Source organism: Eptesicus fuscus, chromosome 13 (assembly GCF_027574615.1).
Source record: "Eptesicus fuscus isolate TK198812 chromosome 13, DD_ASM_mEF_20220401, whole genome shotgun sequence".
Classification (NCBI taxonomy): domain Eukaryota; kingdom Metazoa; phylum Chordata; class Mammalia; order Chiroptera; family Vespertilionidae; genus Eptesicus; species Eptesicus fuscus.
The window spans coordinates 23,394,444-23,412,259 of NC_072485.1; the positions used below are offsets into that span (position 1 = coordinate 23,394,444).

Genomic DNA, 17,816 nt, shown 5'->3' on the forward strand with positions numbered 1-17,816 from the left:
CTCCTGCACACCTCCTACGGGGGATGTGCCTGCAACCAAGGTACATGCCCTTGACCGGAATCGAACCTGGGACCTTTCAGTCTGCAGGCCGATGCTCTATCCACTGAGCCAAACTGGTCAGGGCCAGGCATTCTTCTTGAGAGTCACAGAGGGAACTATTTCTAACTCAGGGACGTGAGATCTATTTATAGGACACTTTTCCTGTCAAAGCTATGTGAATAATAGCATTTTACCTCAAACTGTTCTGAATTAAAAAGTGACTCTTTTACACGCTGTGGCAATTTTTCTAACATGCCCACTTGGTGTAATAATTAGTACCAATTCGCCATTCTGCCTGGCTTATTATAATTAGGAAAATGAATGTTTAAAGGTATTATGTACTGGGTGTTTGATTTCTCCCCAAAATATCCTTGTACCTTGACCACCCCTTAGAAACATAAATGGTTGAATGCCACCATTCCTTGGTGTTCTCCAGTTAAATCTTATTTCCCACCATCAAAAATAAAAAGGCAACTTTCAGTGAATCTGTAACAAGGTGGTATTAACCCTTTGACTTGCTTGCTTTTTTCTTGATTCCTTTATTCTAATGCTAACCGTGTCGAGTCACACTCGACATCCGAGTGCAAAAGGTTAAACTCAATTCAACTAAAATACAAATTGAAAAAAAGCATTCAATTATAGCCAAACCTTGGTTCTCGAACATCTCCCTCCTTGAACAATTTGGTTCTCACCTCGACAAGTCTTTCATGCTGACACCTGTATGACCAGTCGTGTCTCTCAGGTGACAAAGGAGCGAATGTGCAAGTAGGAGTCCGTTTACCGCTAAATCTCACGTTGTTAACGTGTCAGGAAATTGTTCTGTGAAAATTTTTGTGATTTTTTTTGCTTTTGTTGCTGCTTATTGTTATTAAATTTTCAATTTTTACTGTACATTTCATTTTTTTGTTAAATTTTCATTTACATTTCATGTCCTTTTTGTTTTTAAAGTGTTTATTTATTTATTTTAAAAAATAATTCTTTATTGTTGAAAGTATTACATATGTCTCCTTTTTTCCCCCATTGACTCCCTCCAGAATGCCCCACCCCCGCCCCAAGACCACACTGCCCCATTGTCTGTGTCCATGGGCCATGTATAAGTGCATACACAGTCCTTGGTTGATTACCTCCCACCCACTCACCTTCCCCCATCTCCCATCCAAGATTTCACATTCTGTTCCATGCTTCGAGTCTCTGGATCCACTCCCTTCATCAGTGTATTTTGTTACTTAGATTCCACATGTGAATGAGATCATGTGATACTTGTCTTTCTCTGACTATTTCACTTATCAGGATACTCTCCAGGTCCCTCCATGCTATCTCAAAGGGTAAGAGATTCTTCTTTATTACTGCTGCATAGTATTCCATGGGTTAAATGTACCATAGCTTTTCTACTGATGGGCACTTAGGCTGTTTCCAGATCTTAGCTATTGTAAAGTGTGCTGCTATGAACACAGGGGTGCATACATTCTTTCTGATCTGTGTTTCGGGTGTCTTAGGATATATTCCTAAAAGTGGGATCAGTGGGTCAAATGGCAGTTCCATATTTAATTTTTTGAGGAAACTCCATACTGTTTTCCATAATGGCTGCATTCCCACCAGCAGTGTACTAGGGTTCCCTTTTCTCCACATCCTCTCCAGCACTTGTTATTTCTTGATTTGTTGATGGTAGCCATTCTGACAGGTGTGAGGTGATACCTCATTGTCATTTTAATTTGCATCTCTCTGCTGATCAGTGACTTTGAGCATTTTTTCACATGTTTCTTGGTCATCTTTTAAAGCCGTGGTCAGCAAACTGTGGCTCGCGAGCCACATGTGGCTCTTTGGCCCCTTGAGTGTGGCTCTTCCACAAAATACTATGGCCTGGGTGAGTCTATTTTGAAGAAGTGGCATTAGAAGAAGTTTAAGTTTAAAAAATTTGGCTCTCAAAAGAAATTTCAATCGTTGTACTGTTGATATTTGGCTTTGTTGACTAATGAGTTTGCTGACCACTGTGTTAAAGGGTTTACCTATAAACAGTATATTAGACATGTGCTGTATATAAGAAAGGTAAAAACGGGGAATCATTTGGGGGTCTGGAACAGATTTATTAAATTTATGTTATTTCTAATGGGAGAAAATGATTTGGTTTTCAAACAGCCTTCTGGAACAAATTAAGTTCGAGAACCGAGGTTCCACTATATAGTCTTTACAATCCTTTCATCCAAATAAGGAGCACGGGAAACTGCTGAGTTTTATGACTGCATCTGCGGGACGGACACAGCTCTGTCCACAGCACCGTCTCCGCCCAATTAGATCTGAGATGCTCAGCACCTCCCACAGCTGTGACGGCAGCGTTTCTGCACGATGTCCGAGGGGCACTGAGTTCTTCCAAAGACAATGAAGCTTCTGAAAGCAGCGCGGGAACAAGCAGTTGGCACACTTTTCGATCTACCTGCCTTAAAATATTGTGTTTTGCCCAGCCAGTGTGGCTCAGTGTTTGAGTGTCGACCTATGAATCAGAAGGTCAGGGTTCGATTCTCGGTCAGGGATTGCAGGCTCGATCCCCAGTGTGGGGCATGTAGAAGGCAGCTGATCAATGATACTTTTTCATCATTGATGTTTCCATCTCTCTCTCCATCTCCCTTCCTCTCTAAAATCAATAAAAACATTAAAAAATTGTGTTTTTTCCTATAAGGGACTATCATGAGACCAATAGAACCTCCAGGTAGGAGGAGGCATGGAGGGGATCCAGTATAACCTCCTTCCATGTTCAAATCCCCTCCACTTCATAAGGTGAAGAACTGTCCAGTTAGGATGTGATCATGTCTGCAGATGGGAAAATTCATTCAAAAACATCTGGGCACCTGCCAGGAGCTAGGCAGTGGGCTGAAAGTGTACAACCAGCATGTCAAACTCGCGGCCGGCGCACGCCTCGTTTATTTAACCAACCAAAACATAAAAGTGATGGCCGCAAGAGACGTAGGTACTAAGTACTGAGGGAACAGAAATGTTCTTGGGGAGGTCAAGGAAGGCTCTGTCAAGGAGGTAACATCTGAGCTATGCTTTAAAGGAGCGGTTGCCAACCTTTCGGACCTCACAGACCACCGGTTGGCGACCGCTGCTTTAAAATACAGTGAGGCAAAAACAAACAAACAAACACCCCCACCCCCCACACACACACACACACACACACAAAAGATAAAGCATTACTATATTATATTAAGACTCAGCTCAAATTTCACCTTCTCTGTGGCCCTTCAGACATCCTCTTTCCTCTACTGGAATCCTTTCTCCTTGCCTGCTTGGTGAATTCTCTCCCATCCCAGGCACCAAATGTAATGGCTGTAGATGATAGATTGTAACCTCATCAAGGTATTTTGCAGGTACAACGGCTTTGATGACTTTCATCCCTCATCTCATCAAGACAAACTTCTTCATCATGCTGAACAGATGTAACGATTGTGTGGACTCTGATGGGAATCACAGCATCATGAGTGAGCCCACCGTGAGGAGCTGTCAGAGCTGAGGCTGGAAGTGTATACTAGGTCGAATGGCATTCTCCAAAACTCATGTCCACCTGGAACCTCAGAATGTGACACTGTCTGGAAATACAGTCTTCGCAGATGTAATTCGTTAAGCTGAGGGCATAATTAATTTGGGTGGGGCCTAACCCGGTGACTGGCGGCCCTCTAAGAAGGCCACAGGAAGACAGACACACCGGGAGAAGCTATGTGAGGACGGAGGCAGAGATTGGAGTGATGGTGCAACTCTGAGCCACGGCGGATTGCTGGCAACCACTAGAAACTAGAAGAGAGGCACAGATTTTTCCCTGTGAGCCCTCAGGAAGGAACCAACGCTGCTGACACCGATAAGGGCAGAAGTAGAATGTTAGGGAACCAGCTAGAACTGTAAGAAACATTAATCGTGCTCTGTTAACCATGACTGTTTTATTCTGATTAAAGAAGGCACATTCTAACCTGGCTGGCAGCCGCACTCCGGACCCGGGAGCTCACCTGGAGATGCAGCCCTTCCTCCCCTTTTGGAGCTGCCTGTTATCATGGAAAGATGAACAACTTTGCTGCAGAAACCAGAATCACCAGCCCTTTGAAGACCCCAGCCTTTGCATATCACCAAGCCCTTTGAAGATCCCCCAGCCCTTTTGCATGTCTGTAAACTGCCCATTTGCCCCTTTGCCTGCTTTCTTTTGCACTTCTACCAATATAAGCAGCCGGCTTATGGCGGGGTGCAGAGCAGATTTGTGTGGATGACCTGCTGCTCTCCCGCGCTGCTGGCAGTATTGGAATAAACGCTCATATAGGATTCAACCCTGTCTCTGCTTAATTGGCTCAAGTAGTGACAGGCAGCACAGAATCATTGTTTGTCTGGTTATTAACACTTTGATTTCTAACTTCTGGCCTCCAGAGCTATGAGAGAGGAAATTTCTGAAGCTACCACGTTTGTGCTAATCTTTTATGGCAGTCTTTGGGAACTCACAAAAGGGTAAGCAGGGACTGAATTATGAAGCCCTCGGCTTCCTCCCATACACACAATGGGAAGTCACTGGTGGATGGCGTGATAAAAATTGATTGTAGAAAGACTATTCCAGCCAGCAGTGGAGACTGGAGAGCACTGGAGAGGAGAGAGACACGGCAGGAGGTTCCTGCAGCGGAGGCGGAGAGTGATAAGCGCTGAGAGTGATAAGCACTGAACTGAGGCTGAGGCAGCAGCAGTGGGGAGAAGGGAAGGTGGGTCTGAGAGCTACATGCAGGGGGAAACATACAATTCAGTGCCCACTTGGTGGTGAGGGATGAAAAGGGGAAGAAGTGAGGCTAATTCTGGGTTTCTAGCTTATCCAAGGGCGTGGTGGGGGTACCATTAGTTAAAATGGACAGACAAGAAGGAACAGATTCCCACAGTAGAAAAGGGTGAGATGGGAAGCAGACCCTACGATGAGAAGTTCTGAACGTGAGATACCTGTAGTCAGGACCATCCTGGTAGACACACATCGTAGATAACTGAAAATAAAGGGAGAAGGTCTGGCTGGCCTTCTGACTCGGGACTTTGTAGCATGTAGAGGGTTGAAGCCAAGAGCTTAGCTGAGATCATCCAAGGAGAATGTGTAGGAGGAGGAGATAGGAGGACCAGGGAGAGATTTGAGGACCTGCCATTTAAGGGTCGAGAAACAAGAGAACTGAAGAGATATGAAGGAATTGTCAGGAAGCAGGAAGCAGATAAAACCAAGAACAAATTGTACTGAGGAGGTGAAATAAAAAGATGTGCAAAATATATTTGTTTTTGGTTCTATGATGTTTAGACAGTACCCCACTTTAAAAAAATCCCAAATATGGATGTCAAGAGTGAGGGGTTACCCAAAAAGGCTAGTGCATTCCATGAGCAGCTGACAGAGGACAGAGAAGAAAGTGGTAGGTCATTCCACTCTGCAATCAAGGGAAGACACCCAAGGCTCTGTGCTGGGTGTTATTCTGGGTTTCTAGCTTATCCATGGGACCTAACATAAGGAGAAACATGGAAGAGAGATGGTAAGCACAGCATTTGTGTGTGTGAGAAGGAAAAGACTCCTGTCCACAGGATTAGAACCCAGTTAATGGAAGCAAGGAAAAACCTTCCTTAAGCTCTGTATGAAAATGGAATGGCCCTGGCTGGGTGGCTCAGTTGGTTGGAGTATTGTCTCATACACCAAAAGGTTGCAGGTTTGATTCCCGGTCAGAGCACATACCGAGGTTGTGGGTTCGGGCTCTATTTGAGGTGCCTACAGTAGGCAACAGATCAATGTTTCTCACATGGATGTTTCTGTCTCTTTCTCTCTCCCTTCCTCTCTCTCTGAAGTTAATGAAAACATAGTCTCACCTGTAGATTAAAAAAAAAGAAAAAGAAATGACTTGTCCTGTGAGGCAGGGAGTTCCCTTTCCATGGATCCACTGGATGGGCTTTAAGTTCTAGATCAGGGGAGGACAAACTTTTTCCTGCAAAGAGCCAGACAGTAAATGTTTGTGAGCCATATGGCCTTTGTGGCAACTATTCAACTCTGTCACAGTGTGAAAGCTGACCCAGGCAATGAGTAATGGAATGAGCATGACTGTGTCCCAGTAAAACTATGTGTAGAAACAGGTGATGGGCTGCATGTGGCTGGAGCATGGACGTGATCATTTGCCAAGGATGCTCTGTCTGCATCCTTGCTTCTCGAGAGTGATCCCCAGACCAGCAATCTCAATATTGCCTGGGAACTTGTTAGAAATGCAGAATGCAGGCCCCATGACACCTACTGAATGTGAGTCTATATTTCAACGAAGACCTCCATTGATAGGCCTAGGCACAGAGAGGTGATTCACATGCACACAGAGTTTGGGAAGCATGGGTATAGATGAGTGGTATCTACATTGGAATCCAAGCTAGGCCAACAGCATCAGGAATCTCCCCAAAATGGATAAAAACCATACTCTTGGCCTTGACACTCCCCCCCTCGCCGCCCCCAGGTTCCAATCCAGTGGTCTGGATGGGGCTCAGGAGCCTATATTTTCACACAGATAATGCTAAGGTTTGAAACCTCTGGTCTGGAAGACTCAGAGGACCCCTCTAAGTTTCTGTAAAGCCACTTAAAAAAACTAAAAAGAGCCCTAACCGGTTTGGCTCAGTGGATAGAGCATTGGCCTGCGGACTGAAGGGTCCCAGGTTCGATTCCTGGTCAAGGGCATGTACCTTGGTTGTGGGCACATCCCCAGTAGGGGGCGTGCAGGAGGCAGCTTATCGATGTTTCTCTCTCATTGATGTTTCTACCTCTCTATCCCTCTCCCTTCTTCTCTGTAAAAAACCAATAAAATATATATTTTTAAAAAGAGAACTAAAAAGATTTGACAAATCTGTTAATTTTACTTTCTTGTTCTTGTTACTTTCCCTTCTGTTTTTCAGTTTTTTTTTAAAAAAAACCTGCTTTCCTGTTTCAGAAAGAAATCTTGCCTAACAGTTGCCTACGCTATGAACTTGACAAAGAACGGAACACCCCAAAAAGCCAGTTATCAAAAAGTCCTGTGGCGCCACCTGCTGGTGTCCTTGAGTGCACCCACATTTGCACAAAAGACTTCCCTCAGGGGGTACCAGAGGCCACCAGCAAGAGAGGAAGAGAAAGGAAAAGGGAAAGGAAAGGAGAAATGGAAGAAGCAGGTGGGGGAGAAATTACAGTATTCATTATACCACTGCCATAAACTCTATGCTGATGCCAATCACATTGAAATATTACATGGAGTAACTTCTTTGGGGGGAGTTTGGGTCTCCTGGTTTTAACCCTGGCATCAGAACTGAACTGAGTCCACCTCAACTCTGTGCCTCTCACCCAGAGTCAGATGCTCCTAGAGAGCTACGTCTGCTTCTGGACAGGACGTACGAGCTCCCCGTTCCTCTCCTTCCTCCGTGTGTCCTTCCCTCCACGGATGTGTTCTGCACACCCACCATGAGTTACACACTGTCCTAGCTGTACACCAACAAACAAGACCCGAGCATGGTATCTGCTTGTATGGAACCGAGTCCTAGAAATAAACAATCACTTCAGTAGAATTAAGGCAAGTAATTGCCATATCCCAGGGTGACCCCAGGGAATGTACAACCAGGCAACACAAACCACAATGGGGTGCAGCTGGTGTTCTGCTTACCCAGCACCCCCTTCTTAGGCTCTGTGTCTTAGGCAGGGCACGTGGCATTTCCTGGAGGCTTCACATCGACCCCGCTGGCTCTGGAAGCAGTTTGAACTGGCAACAACCCTCAGTCTAGGGGTTCAGAGGAAGCTTCTAGGTGGAAGTGACATTGAAGCCACGGCCAGAACAATACATCAGGAGTTCACCAGATCTGGGGATGGGGGAGGGTGGCCAGGGGATGAGTCTTTGAGCAGGGTGTGTTTGCACAGAAACCAGGGACCTGAGGGAAGTCAGGTTCCCTGGAGCACACGGGGTGGTGAGCTGCACCGAGAAGTGAGGCTGGGGTGGTTCACAGGGGCCAGAGGGAGAGTGAACACAGTTAAGACAAAATGGTTTGCTTTTTCAAAGTGATAGAGACATTTCGTAGGGACTTGAAGGGCTGTTGTTGTTGTTTTAGGGAGATGACAGTCAGGCAAAAAAGAGCACCCATGATTATGTGGAAATGGCAGGAATGAGTGCAGCAAGGTGAGGGATGACGGCCGGCCACCCTAGAGAGGTGGACGGAGGGATGAAGGATTTGGACGGAGGGATGAAGGATTTAAGAACTATAGAAATCAGAACTGATGGGACTCGGGGACTGACAGGATGTGGGTGGGAGAGGAAAAGAGTCAAAATGGCTCTGATTTCTGGCTGAGGTCACAGGGTGGATGGTGTGACCTTAACTGAACTACAGGTCCAGGGGGGACAGGAGGGAAGGTGAGTTCAGCCTTGAACTAGTGTTGGAGGCGCATGCCAGACCTTCAAGTGTTCAAGTTCAGGACACACTGGGAGTGTGGACGGGAGCTGAGGAGAGCAGGCTGGTCAGAGATAAAGCCCTGGTGTTGGTGGCATATGGAAACTGAAACCAGGGGGATGATGTGACCCAGGGACAGGGTGCAGTGGGAGAAAAGAAAGTAGCCTAGGACAGAGCCCAGAGGAGCCCCAACTTCTCAGGATTGGGCAAAAAGTCTGCCAGGGAGACTCTGCCCCAAGGGTCGAGCATGGTCCACAGAATTGGATGCCAGAGCGAAGCCAAGGAGGATGAACCCTTATGAGTGAGAATTAATTGAACAACAGTTGGTGATCTGGGCAAGATCAGGTTGGTGGAAAGAAATGTGAAGTGTTAATGGGAAGAGAACATGCAGAAAAAAAGAGAGAAATCGGGGCTGAGCTCCTTCAAGCAGAGATTGGGGAGATCTAGAACACAAGTGGGGCACAAAGGGGTCTGGCCTTGGGTCAGGAGAAGGGGCCTCTTCCATTTATCAAAAGGGAAGGAAAAGGCTGGTGCAGCCACCGGGACACCTGGTAGGTCTGATGGCAGAAGCTGAGCTTGTTTTCATGTCCGAGCTTCCATTTGCTTTGAAAGTGGTGGGGGAGGGGGTGAGATGATGTAGCTGGGTGTCAAGTACATCCTGGGAGCCAGGGTTCTACATGAAGGAAGTGCGGCAAGGGTAAGGAGGAAAAATATGGTAAGAGGACACATAGCTTTGTGCCCAGCCTGAACTAAGGATCTCCCCGTCAACTGTGGGCTCTGCTGCTGGACAGCATTCTGCTGGGAAGACTCCTTGTGTCCAGCTGGGAACTTCCACCCACAGGTTAGAGTGCAGACGTCTGAAGCCACACACGTGTGAGAAATCTGAAGGAGGCCATGGGACCTTGCTCTCCCACTATCTGGCCATGGTCCTCAGGGTCCCCTCTGTCAAGTGAGAGCCTGGATGAGGTGACCCCAGTCATCCTCACAGACACGAGTTCATTGAATGTGGACAGGGCTAAAGAAAACCAACGGGAAAAGTTTTCTGAGCTTGAAAAAGAAGCCAGCAATCCCACGTCTGGGTATCTACTCAAAAGAACTGACAGCAGGGACAGCAGATACCTGTTATACCAATAAAGGCCTTCTTACAGGACAGCAGTCTTTCGTTTGCACAGCACACCCTTCTCATTTTCCCCATGATCCCCCAACTCTCTCTCCCCTGCCAACGCCTCCTACTCCACCACCTCCAAAGCTGGAGCACCCTTCAGACCTCGTCCCTGTTGCACTCGCTCCCGAGCCAACCCCATCCAGTCCCACAGCTTTAAATCCCATCTATCCTCTGACAACCGCTATACAGGGTGGGGCAAAGGTAGGTTCACAGTTGTGAGCACACGAAACAGTTTATTCTTGTATTATTATTTTTTAACTAGAGGCTCGATGCACACATATTCGTGCAAAAATAGGCCTTCCTTCCCCTGGCTGCCGGCACCGGTTTCCCTCCGGCATCCAGGACCTGGGCTGCTTTGCTCCAGCTGCTGCCAGGCACCTGGAACCCTGGCGGCTTTGCTGCAGCCGCCACCAGGCATCTGGGACCGGGGCCGTTGCTGCCACCCACTGAGGGTGTGCTCCGAGCTGTGCCGAGCCGTTCAGAGCACGCCCCCACCCCTGGTGTGTGTGTGTACCTGGGGTGGGGGCAGCAAGCAGTCCCCTCCCGCCCATCTGTGCGCGCAGCTCCTCCTGAGTCAAGCCGGTTGTGACGCCTGGATAATTTGCATATTACGTGTGTGTGTGTGTGTGTGTGTGTGTGTGTGTGTGTGTGTGTGTGTGTTATTGTATTAGTTTCCATACAAACAATTGTAAACCTACTACTTTTGCCTCACCCTATATTTATGCCTCCACCCACCCTCGGATCTCCAGAACCACAGCCCACCTGGGCCATTGAGTATCTGTGATTTCACGTGTTCAAGCAGAATTATTTGGTTTTCCTCCTAAACCTTCTCCTTCCTCAGACTTCTTCAGTGTAGCAAATGGTCTCACCTTTATCCAGAACCTAACACCTTGGTCATGGCATGTCCTTGATTCTAATCTTTCTTCTTCTTCCCAGTCCAATCAGGACATCTTGTTGGCTCCACCTTCTGTGACGCCCCAGCTCTGTCTCCTTCCCACCAGCCCTGCTGCTATCAACCGCCTGAGCCCAGGGGACCAGCTCCGCTGTCCGTGAGCCAGGTCCAGCCACAACCAATCGTGCACATGTCCTCCACCTCGGCAGAGCCGAGTAACGGCAACGGTGACCACACCTGGCAATGATGAAAAATTGTCCCCTCTGACCCTTCAGGGCAAAGTTTGCTGACCCCTAGTCTAAGCATCTGATCACTGTTGACAATCTTTTAATGCAGTGGTCGGCAAACTGCGGCTCGTGAGCCACATGCGGCTTGCGAGCCACGGTTTGCCGCTCTGTTGACTAACGAGTTTGCTGACCACTGACCTAGACTCTCGATTCCAATAATTACAGGCTCTTGTTGTTCCTTGTGATTAAGCCCCTAGTGTAATCTCTAACCAGCAATAAAACACCACCTGCTGCTCTTTGAGTGCTAGTTCTTTGCCTTCTCAGAAATAATGACGTCCCTTCCTCTCCATTTTCTGATCAAAACCCTGTGCCTACCAAGTGGCACTCTCCCTGCCTCTGTTCGCTCCAGCAAACCTTCACTGAGGATTAACTCCTGGAAACACCATGCTCACCCTGCTCAAGGACCTGCAATGGCTCCCATGGTCCCCCACCGGGTAGTCTGTACACCTATGCAGTTTTCAAAGATTCTCTATAACCCGGCCTGACCCTCCAAAGTTGATCAAGGCCCCACTGCTCCCCAGTAGAATAAGCCAATGCCTTCCCCTCTCCCAGAAGGTGCCATGTGCCTTCCCCAGGCAGTGCCTGCCATCCTTTTCTTTCCCTGCCTTCTTATTTCTATCATCATTTCAATAAGTTCAAAACTCTCTCACACTGAAACAAAACCAAACTTCCTAGACCCCAAACCCTCCAGTTACCATCACGTTTGTTGCTTTCCTTTCTAGGACAGAGATTTTTCTAAAAGTGAAAACAGATTTGAAGAAACTGCCTATTACTGTCATCTTTCCTCACTTCCCACTCACCCACTGCCATCCGGTGCCCACTTCTCCACTAAAATCACTCCTGTTGGGATGACTAATAATTTCACCAAATCCAGTAAGTTCTGTTCCACCTTTAGTGCACTGTTCTCTCAGCAGCATTCAGCCACACTCTCCTTTTTTCATCTAGCTTTCTGTTTATTCCTTCTCAGTATCTTCAGTATCTTCTTCACATGTTTGTTTTCCCCACTACACAGTGAGTTCCTAGAGGAAGGGACCATGTCATGTGTGGTTCTCTGATAGCAAATATACTAGAATGTATATGGCAGGCCCTCAGCCAGTGTTAGCAAACATCAACTCCCTGCCACTTACTGTTTTCAGTTTGAGAACTTCCATTTCCCTGGGAAATTCTCCATATTATCTTGATTCTTTGAACATTACATTAATGATTATTTTCAAGTGTGTGTCTGATAACTACTATTATCTGGAACTCCTGTGGGTCTGTTTCTAGTTCTGGTTTTTCTCTTGACTTTCTTACACCCTGCTTATTTTTAACTGAGTGCTGAACATTACATGCGAAAAACTGGTGCAAGAATCTGAGGCTCTGGATGAAGGGACCCCCTCCTCCAGAGAGACTGGTTTATTTTTGCTTCTGGTTGGCAGGTAGGCTGGAGAGACACTGACAATCCCGTATCTCACTCATTCCGTTGGTATTGAAATGATTCACACCAGGGCTCTAGTCCCTCTGAGGGCTGGTTTAATTTTGGATTCGCACTTCTCTTCAGCAATGGCCTTTCAAGCCTTGGGTGTTGAACAATGTCCTTCCAACTAAGGCAGGTCCCAATTTCAATTTTTGTCTCCAGCTCTATGAACCTGGCAAGAGCTCTGCTCAGATCCCAAGCTGAACTTCCATCCAAACAATCTAGACCACCACCGCCAGAAGAGGGCTCCTTAATCCTCACTCATTCTCAAAACCTAAGGCTTGCCTACCACACTGCTCTGTAAGATCTCCCCTCCCACCTGCAGGAGCAATGGGAGCCCCGAGATCTGATTCTAGTCTCAGCCAGCAACTCGTCCTGTGACTCCTAGGCTTGGCCTTTCCAGGGGCCCTTATCCTTCTGTGTAAAATGCAGGTGGATCAAAATCTTTGGCTTTCTTCCTGCTCTAAAAGTTCTGCAATCTCTCACCTCCCTGACGTAAGGACAATCCCAGGCTATACATTCCGCTTGGGCGGATCCATCATGGCCCAGCCTGGTGACGGATTACAACTTTCTGTTCTCATAAGAACATTATAACAAATGGACGTAAAACTACAACAGCATGGATTTAGATTTGCCAGCAAAGTTGTTCAATTTCTGGAACTGTTGGGCCCTTTCATACTGAAGAGCCTCATTATTTCTTGCCCTGGCTATAAAGTCATGCAAAATTGATGAGAACCCCACCAAACGCTAAGGCTGGAAAGTCAAAGAGGAAAGCCCAACCCCAAAGAAGAGAGTCACTGTAGGGCATCACTGCGCCCAACGGCACGCCATCCATAAACATGAGGGGAACAGGCCTGAGTCACAGCCAAGGACTTAAATTACCCTTTTTACACAAGAAGGACGCTGACTGTGTTTGGCAACAGGCCAAGGCGGGGGGGAGAGTCCAACAAACTTCATCCTTCGCCTTTTCAGAAGCTAACCTACCACACTTTCCTCAGTGGAGGAAAAGACACACACGCGTTCTATCTGTGTTCACCCTGGACCAAAGAACCAGTGGTGGAAGATGATGACAGGCTGAAACAAAGCCCTGCTTCCATACATGCAGAGAAGACCTCCTGGGGCCTCTTCACCCTGCCCAGCCTCTTTGCTCCCTCCCTCCCCCACCTCCACCACAGAGCTCCTGGCCTGCACCTCTTCCCTATAGGACACAGGCGTCTCCTATGCAGTGGCCCCCCTTCCTTGCAGTGTCTGCGTCCGTCAGAAAGCAGAGGAATCTATTCCAAAAGCTGTGCTGCAGCCCAGACGCCCAGAGGGAGTCAATCCCTGGGTGTCTCGGTGCTCAGTCACGCGCTGGCTAGAGGCAAATGAACTCTCTGCTGGTCCCACAGCTATGTTTGGGTCCTCTCTGCCACTATCTAACAATGCTCATTCAGGCGTTCAAAATGTACCGAGAGCCCACTGCGGGCCAGACACTCAGGCGGGCATTAAGGATAGAAAGGTGACGAGCACGCCGAAACTGGTTTGGCTCAGTGGATAGAGCGTCGGCCTGCGGACTCAAGGGTCCCAGGTTCGATTCCGGTCGAGGGCATGTACCTTGGTTGCGGGCACATCCTCAGTAGGGGGTGTGCAAGAGGCAGCTGATCGATGTTTCTCTCTCATCGATGTTTCTAACTCTCTATCCCTCTCTCTTCCTCTCTGTAAAAAATCAATAAAATATATTTAAAAAAAAAAAAAAAAGAAAGGTGACGAGCATACATGCGGTGCCCGCCGTGACGGAGCTACAATGCAAAAAGTGCCTCAGTTTCCCCATCTGCTAAATGAAGGTGCTGGACCAAGTTCCTCTGAGGCTCCTTTGGATTTTAAAGTGCTGCGGTTGTACAATCGGAGTTAAGCCCTGGTTGGCCGGATGTATCTGGGTGGCAAGGGATGGCCCAGCCTCTCAGGGCCACGGTTCCCACATCTCTAAAGCAAACAGGTGACACGTGAAAAAGTCCCCATTACCTTGTGCAGGCACAGCGGGAGGTTCCCAGAGTCGCCCTGCAAGGAGTCCGTCTGCTGAACGGCAGCCCAACAGTAAGAATCCACGAAGGCAGCCTGACGCCAGGAGAAAGAACTCGGGGAGAAACAGCTTATCTGTGTACCTGAGGAACAAAAACAGATCGTACCCAGGTGAATGGAGGCGCAGGGTCTGGACCCCTCCCACCCCGCCCACCTCTCCCTCCTGCCTCCGGTTTTCCAGTGTGAGCTAAGTCGGGGAGCACCACGCAGGTGTAAGGGCAGAGCCGAACCAAACGCCCACGTGTGTGGTAAAGCTGAGCATTTGAGAGTTTTTGGGGCCAACACTGGTCATGACAGCAGCTTGGGCTCAGGTGGGGAAAGACTCTTGAAAGAAGTAAAACCACCATAAAAAGAAAAAGTGAGGCCGAAACCGGTTTGGCTCAGTGGATAGAGCGTCGGCCTGCGGACTGTAAGGTCCCAGGTTCGATTCCGGTCAAGGGCATGTACCTTGGTTGCGGGCACATCCCCAGTAGGGGGTGTGCAGGAGGCAGCTGATAGATGTTTCTCTCTCATCGATGTTTCTGACTCTCTCTCCCTCTCTCTTCCTCTCTGTAAAAAAATCAATAAAATATATTTTTTTAAAAAAGAAAAGAAAAAGTGAGCGGGAAAAGAACCAGAGCCGAAAATGTACGGAGGAAACCTACATAGAGTTGGTTCCCTCTGGGGTGAGGAATGAGAGAAAGGAGGGGGACTATCGGGTGTGTGTGTGGAGAGGGGGGGCAGGGAGGAGGAGAGTCAGGGCAGACAAGTAGACTAGAAAGGAAGGCCGCCTGGAACAAAGAAACTAAAGACCTTTTAGCCTGAGGAAGGGAAGGCTGATGGAACATTTGGCAATACTTTGCCTGATGACAAATCAGCAGTTTTCCATCTCCTCTAACAAAACAGGCGCAGGCTGAAACTGCAGCCCAAGTGTTTACATTTGGAAGGCAGATGCTCCAAAAGGCAGGCCTCCAGGCAGGGAGACGGGTGCTGGATGGGGAATCGGGAGGGCTGGGTCCTGCTCGCTGTTACCTTGCTCTTCTGGGAGCTCGGAGCTCAGTCTTCCCCTCTGCACACTGGGAGGACATCACTCTGCAAATGCTACCACTACCTACTACCTGAAGACGCTTCATGCTCCCCGAGGGCCCCTGACTCACACAGGCCATGTGGGAAATTGGCCGGGACTTTTGGGGTGCAGGGCTGAGGCTGTGTCCCCCCTCCTTGACAGCAGGCAGAGCACCTGGCACTGAGCCTCTCCTGGCAGCGCCCAGCCCAGCCGCGCTTCCCTGTCCCATCAGCACCCGTAGGAGCCTGGGTGTGTCACGGGGACCAGCTGCTGAGGCCAAGAGCAGGCACACTCTTGTCCACATCCTGTGCAGCATGAGAGGAAGTGTCAGACGCCTGGGCTCTGATGTTAGCTGTACTGAAACCTAACTCTGCCACACACAGCTGCGTGACCTCGGGCCACCGAGCCTCCCAAAGCCAAGGATCTCCAAAAGGGCGATGGCATTAACGTCTACCTTCTTAGTACAGCGCCTGGTTCCCAGTAGCTGCTTAATAAGCACTATACTCTTCTACACGAAGTAACTAGTATATTCTGTTACGGCTTTAAAGGTGGGGCATGCCCACCTTTCTCTCCTCCCTCCCTACAGAGAGGGGACAGGGATGGTAAGAAGACACTGAACTGAATTTCCCTACTCCCCAGGACATAAAAAGCCTGGAAGGGTCACCTTTCCCTGGGGAGGGGGTGGCCTTTATAGCTGTGGCAGGAGAGGGCAGTGATGGGGATGTTGTCCACAGAGTAGATTCTTGTGGTGGCGGAAGGCGCAATGGGCAAGGTCCTGAGCATCCCTTCTCCTTCATCGGTGCCTTTACGTCCACAGGCATCGAGAAAGGACCTCTCAGGAAGAGCCCGTGGAGATCACTGTGAAAAGCCAGGTGCCACCAGAACATGCCCGTAATACCTGCTAGGAACGGCTTACAGATGAGTTGGGGGTAGGTAAGGTATTTCAAGGTCCCTTCCAACTCTCTCATCCCATTCAACTTGAGTTCTTACATTTTACAAGTCAGGACAGCACAGGACCATGGGGCCAAGGTCACACTGCTCTCCCATCAGCAGGACTTGGTCAAATGCTTCCCGTGTGGTCCCGCCCACCAAGACATCCTGAGCATGACCACAGAGGCAAAGAGGGACAGGCAGGCTCAGGTTACCCATGGGTGGGTCCTGGCAAGTCGCTTGCTTGGCAACATCTGCCCAAATACTTTTTCATGAAAATGGACCATGCTGTTAAGATTTCGTGAGAACCTGTCTGGCCCATGTGTTCCTTAGGTATTGTGCTCTTAGTACATGTAGCCAACATGTAGCAATTTTTTTTTTTCTATTGGAAAATGGGCTTCAAGTTCTGTCTTGGGACCTCAGAGGACTACACCAAGGTGGTGGTAGAAACTGCTGGAGCATAAATATCTAAACTTTTTATTTCAAAGCTTTTGCAAAAGAGCAAGAAAGAAAACATAACTGAGTCACGAGAGACAGAGATGAGGATGTGCTGAGCTCACAAGTAAATGTCCTTCATCTGGAATAGAAGGTGAGAGGAAAAGATGGCGGACAACCAATATTCAGAGGACACCAAGCAGCTCTTAAATCATTACCTCATTTAAACCTCACAACCAAGTTGAAAAAGGGAGAAAGAGGGAGAGGGAGATGGATAAAGAGATAGAGATAAAGAGATCCATGTTACTTTCATTTTATCCTGGAGGAAACCAAAACTCAAAGTAGTTCAGTAATCCCCCACCCAAGCTAGAAAATGGTAGCGCCAGAATTTGAAACTGTGTCCAACTCTCATTCTCTTAGAACACTTTAAGGCCATGCTGAAGGAGGCCCTAGGAGCCAGGGCTCAGCTGGAGTTGGGATGGTTTGAACAAATAGTTCCCCCAAGTGACCAGAACAGGCAGAGCTTCCTGGGAAGGGTCGAGGACAAATCTGGGGAACCAGACCAAGCCCCAGGGATTGGGTATTCCCAGGCAAGAAATGGGAAACAAAGGAAGTCAAGAGCCAGGCAGGTGCAGAAGCCAAACTGGGAGTGAAGGACAGGAGCCAAGGAAGGGGCAAACAAGAGGGTGTGGGGGAACGAGCATGTGCTGAGTGCTGCAGCCCCACACCTTCACCCAGGGCATGACAGCCCAGCCTGGCTAAAGGCACCGTGTCGGGGTGCTCAGCTGTTGCCATGGGGCTAGGATGCTCGGGTCCTGGACCATCCTGATCCATCTCCAAATGTACTCCCACATCCTTTACCCCACTTTTCAAAATAGTATCGAAAGGTGCACAGGTGTTTTAGATTTTGCCTAGTAACCTTCCCATCAGGAAAGCTTCCAGTTTCCCGCTGGATTATTCGTCCTAAAGCTCAGTTCTAATCCTGACATTCCCTTGCCTCAACTTTTTTCACGGGTTCTCCTTTGCACCGCGTATAAATCCAAACGAATGCTCCAGTCCAACCCAATTACTGCTGCAGCTTGCACAGGCCT

The 17,816-nt window shown here is 48.4% G+C and overlaps 1 protein-coding gene across 1 annotated transcript in view; it reads right to left on the minus strand.

The window, feature by feature from the left end:
- PANX1 (pannexin 1) overlaps positions 1-17,816 on the minus strand; it is a 51,084-nt gene that overhangs the window by 9,877 nt on the left and 23,391 nt on the right. Inside the window, exon 2 of the mRNA XM_008149174.3 lies at positions 14,259-14,398. Coding sequence (XP_008147396.2) covers positions 14,259-14,398 — 140 coding nt within the window. The remainder of the gene's footprint in view (positions 1-14,258; positions 14,399-17,816) is intronic.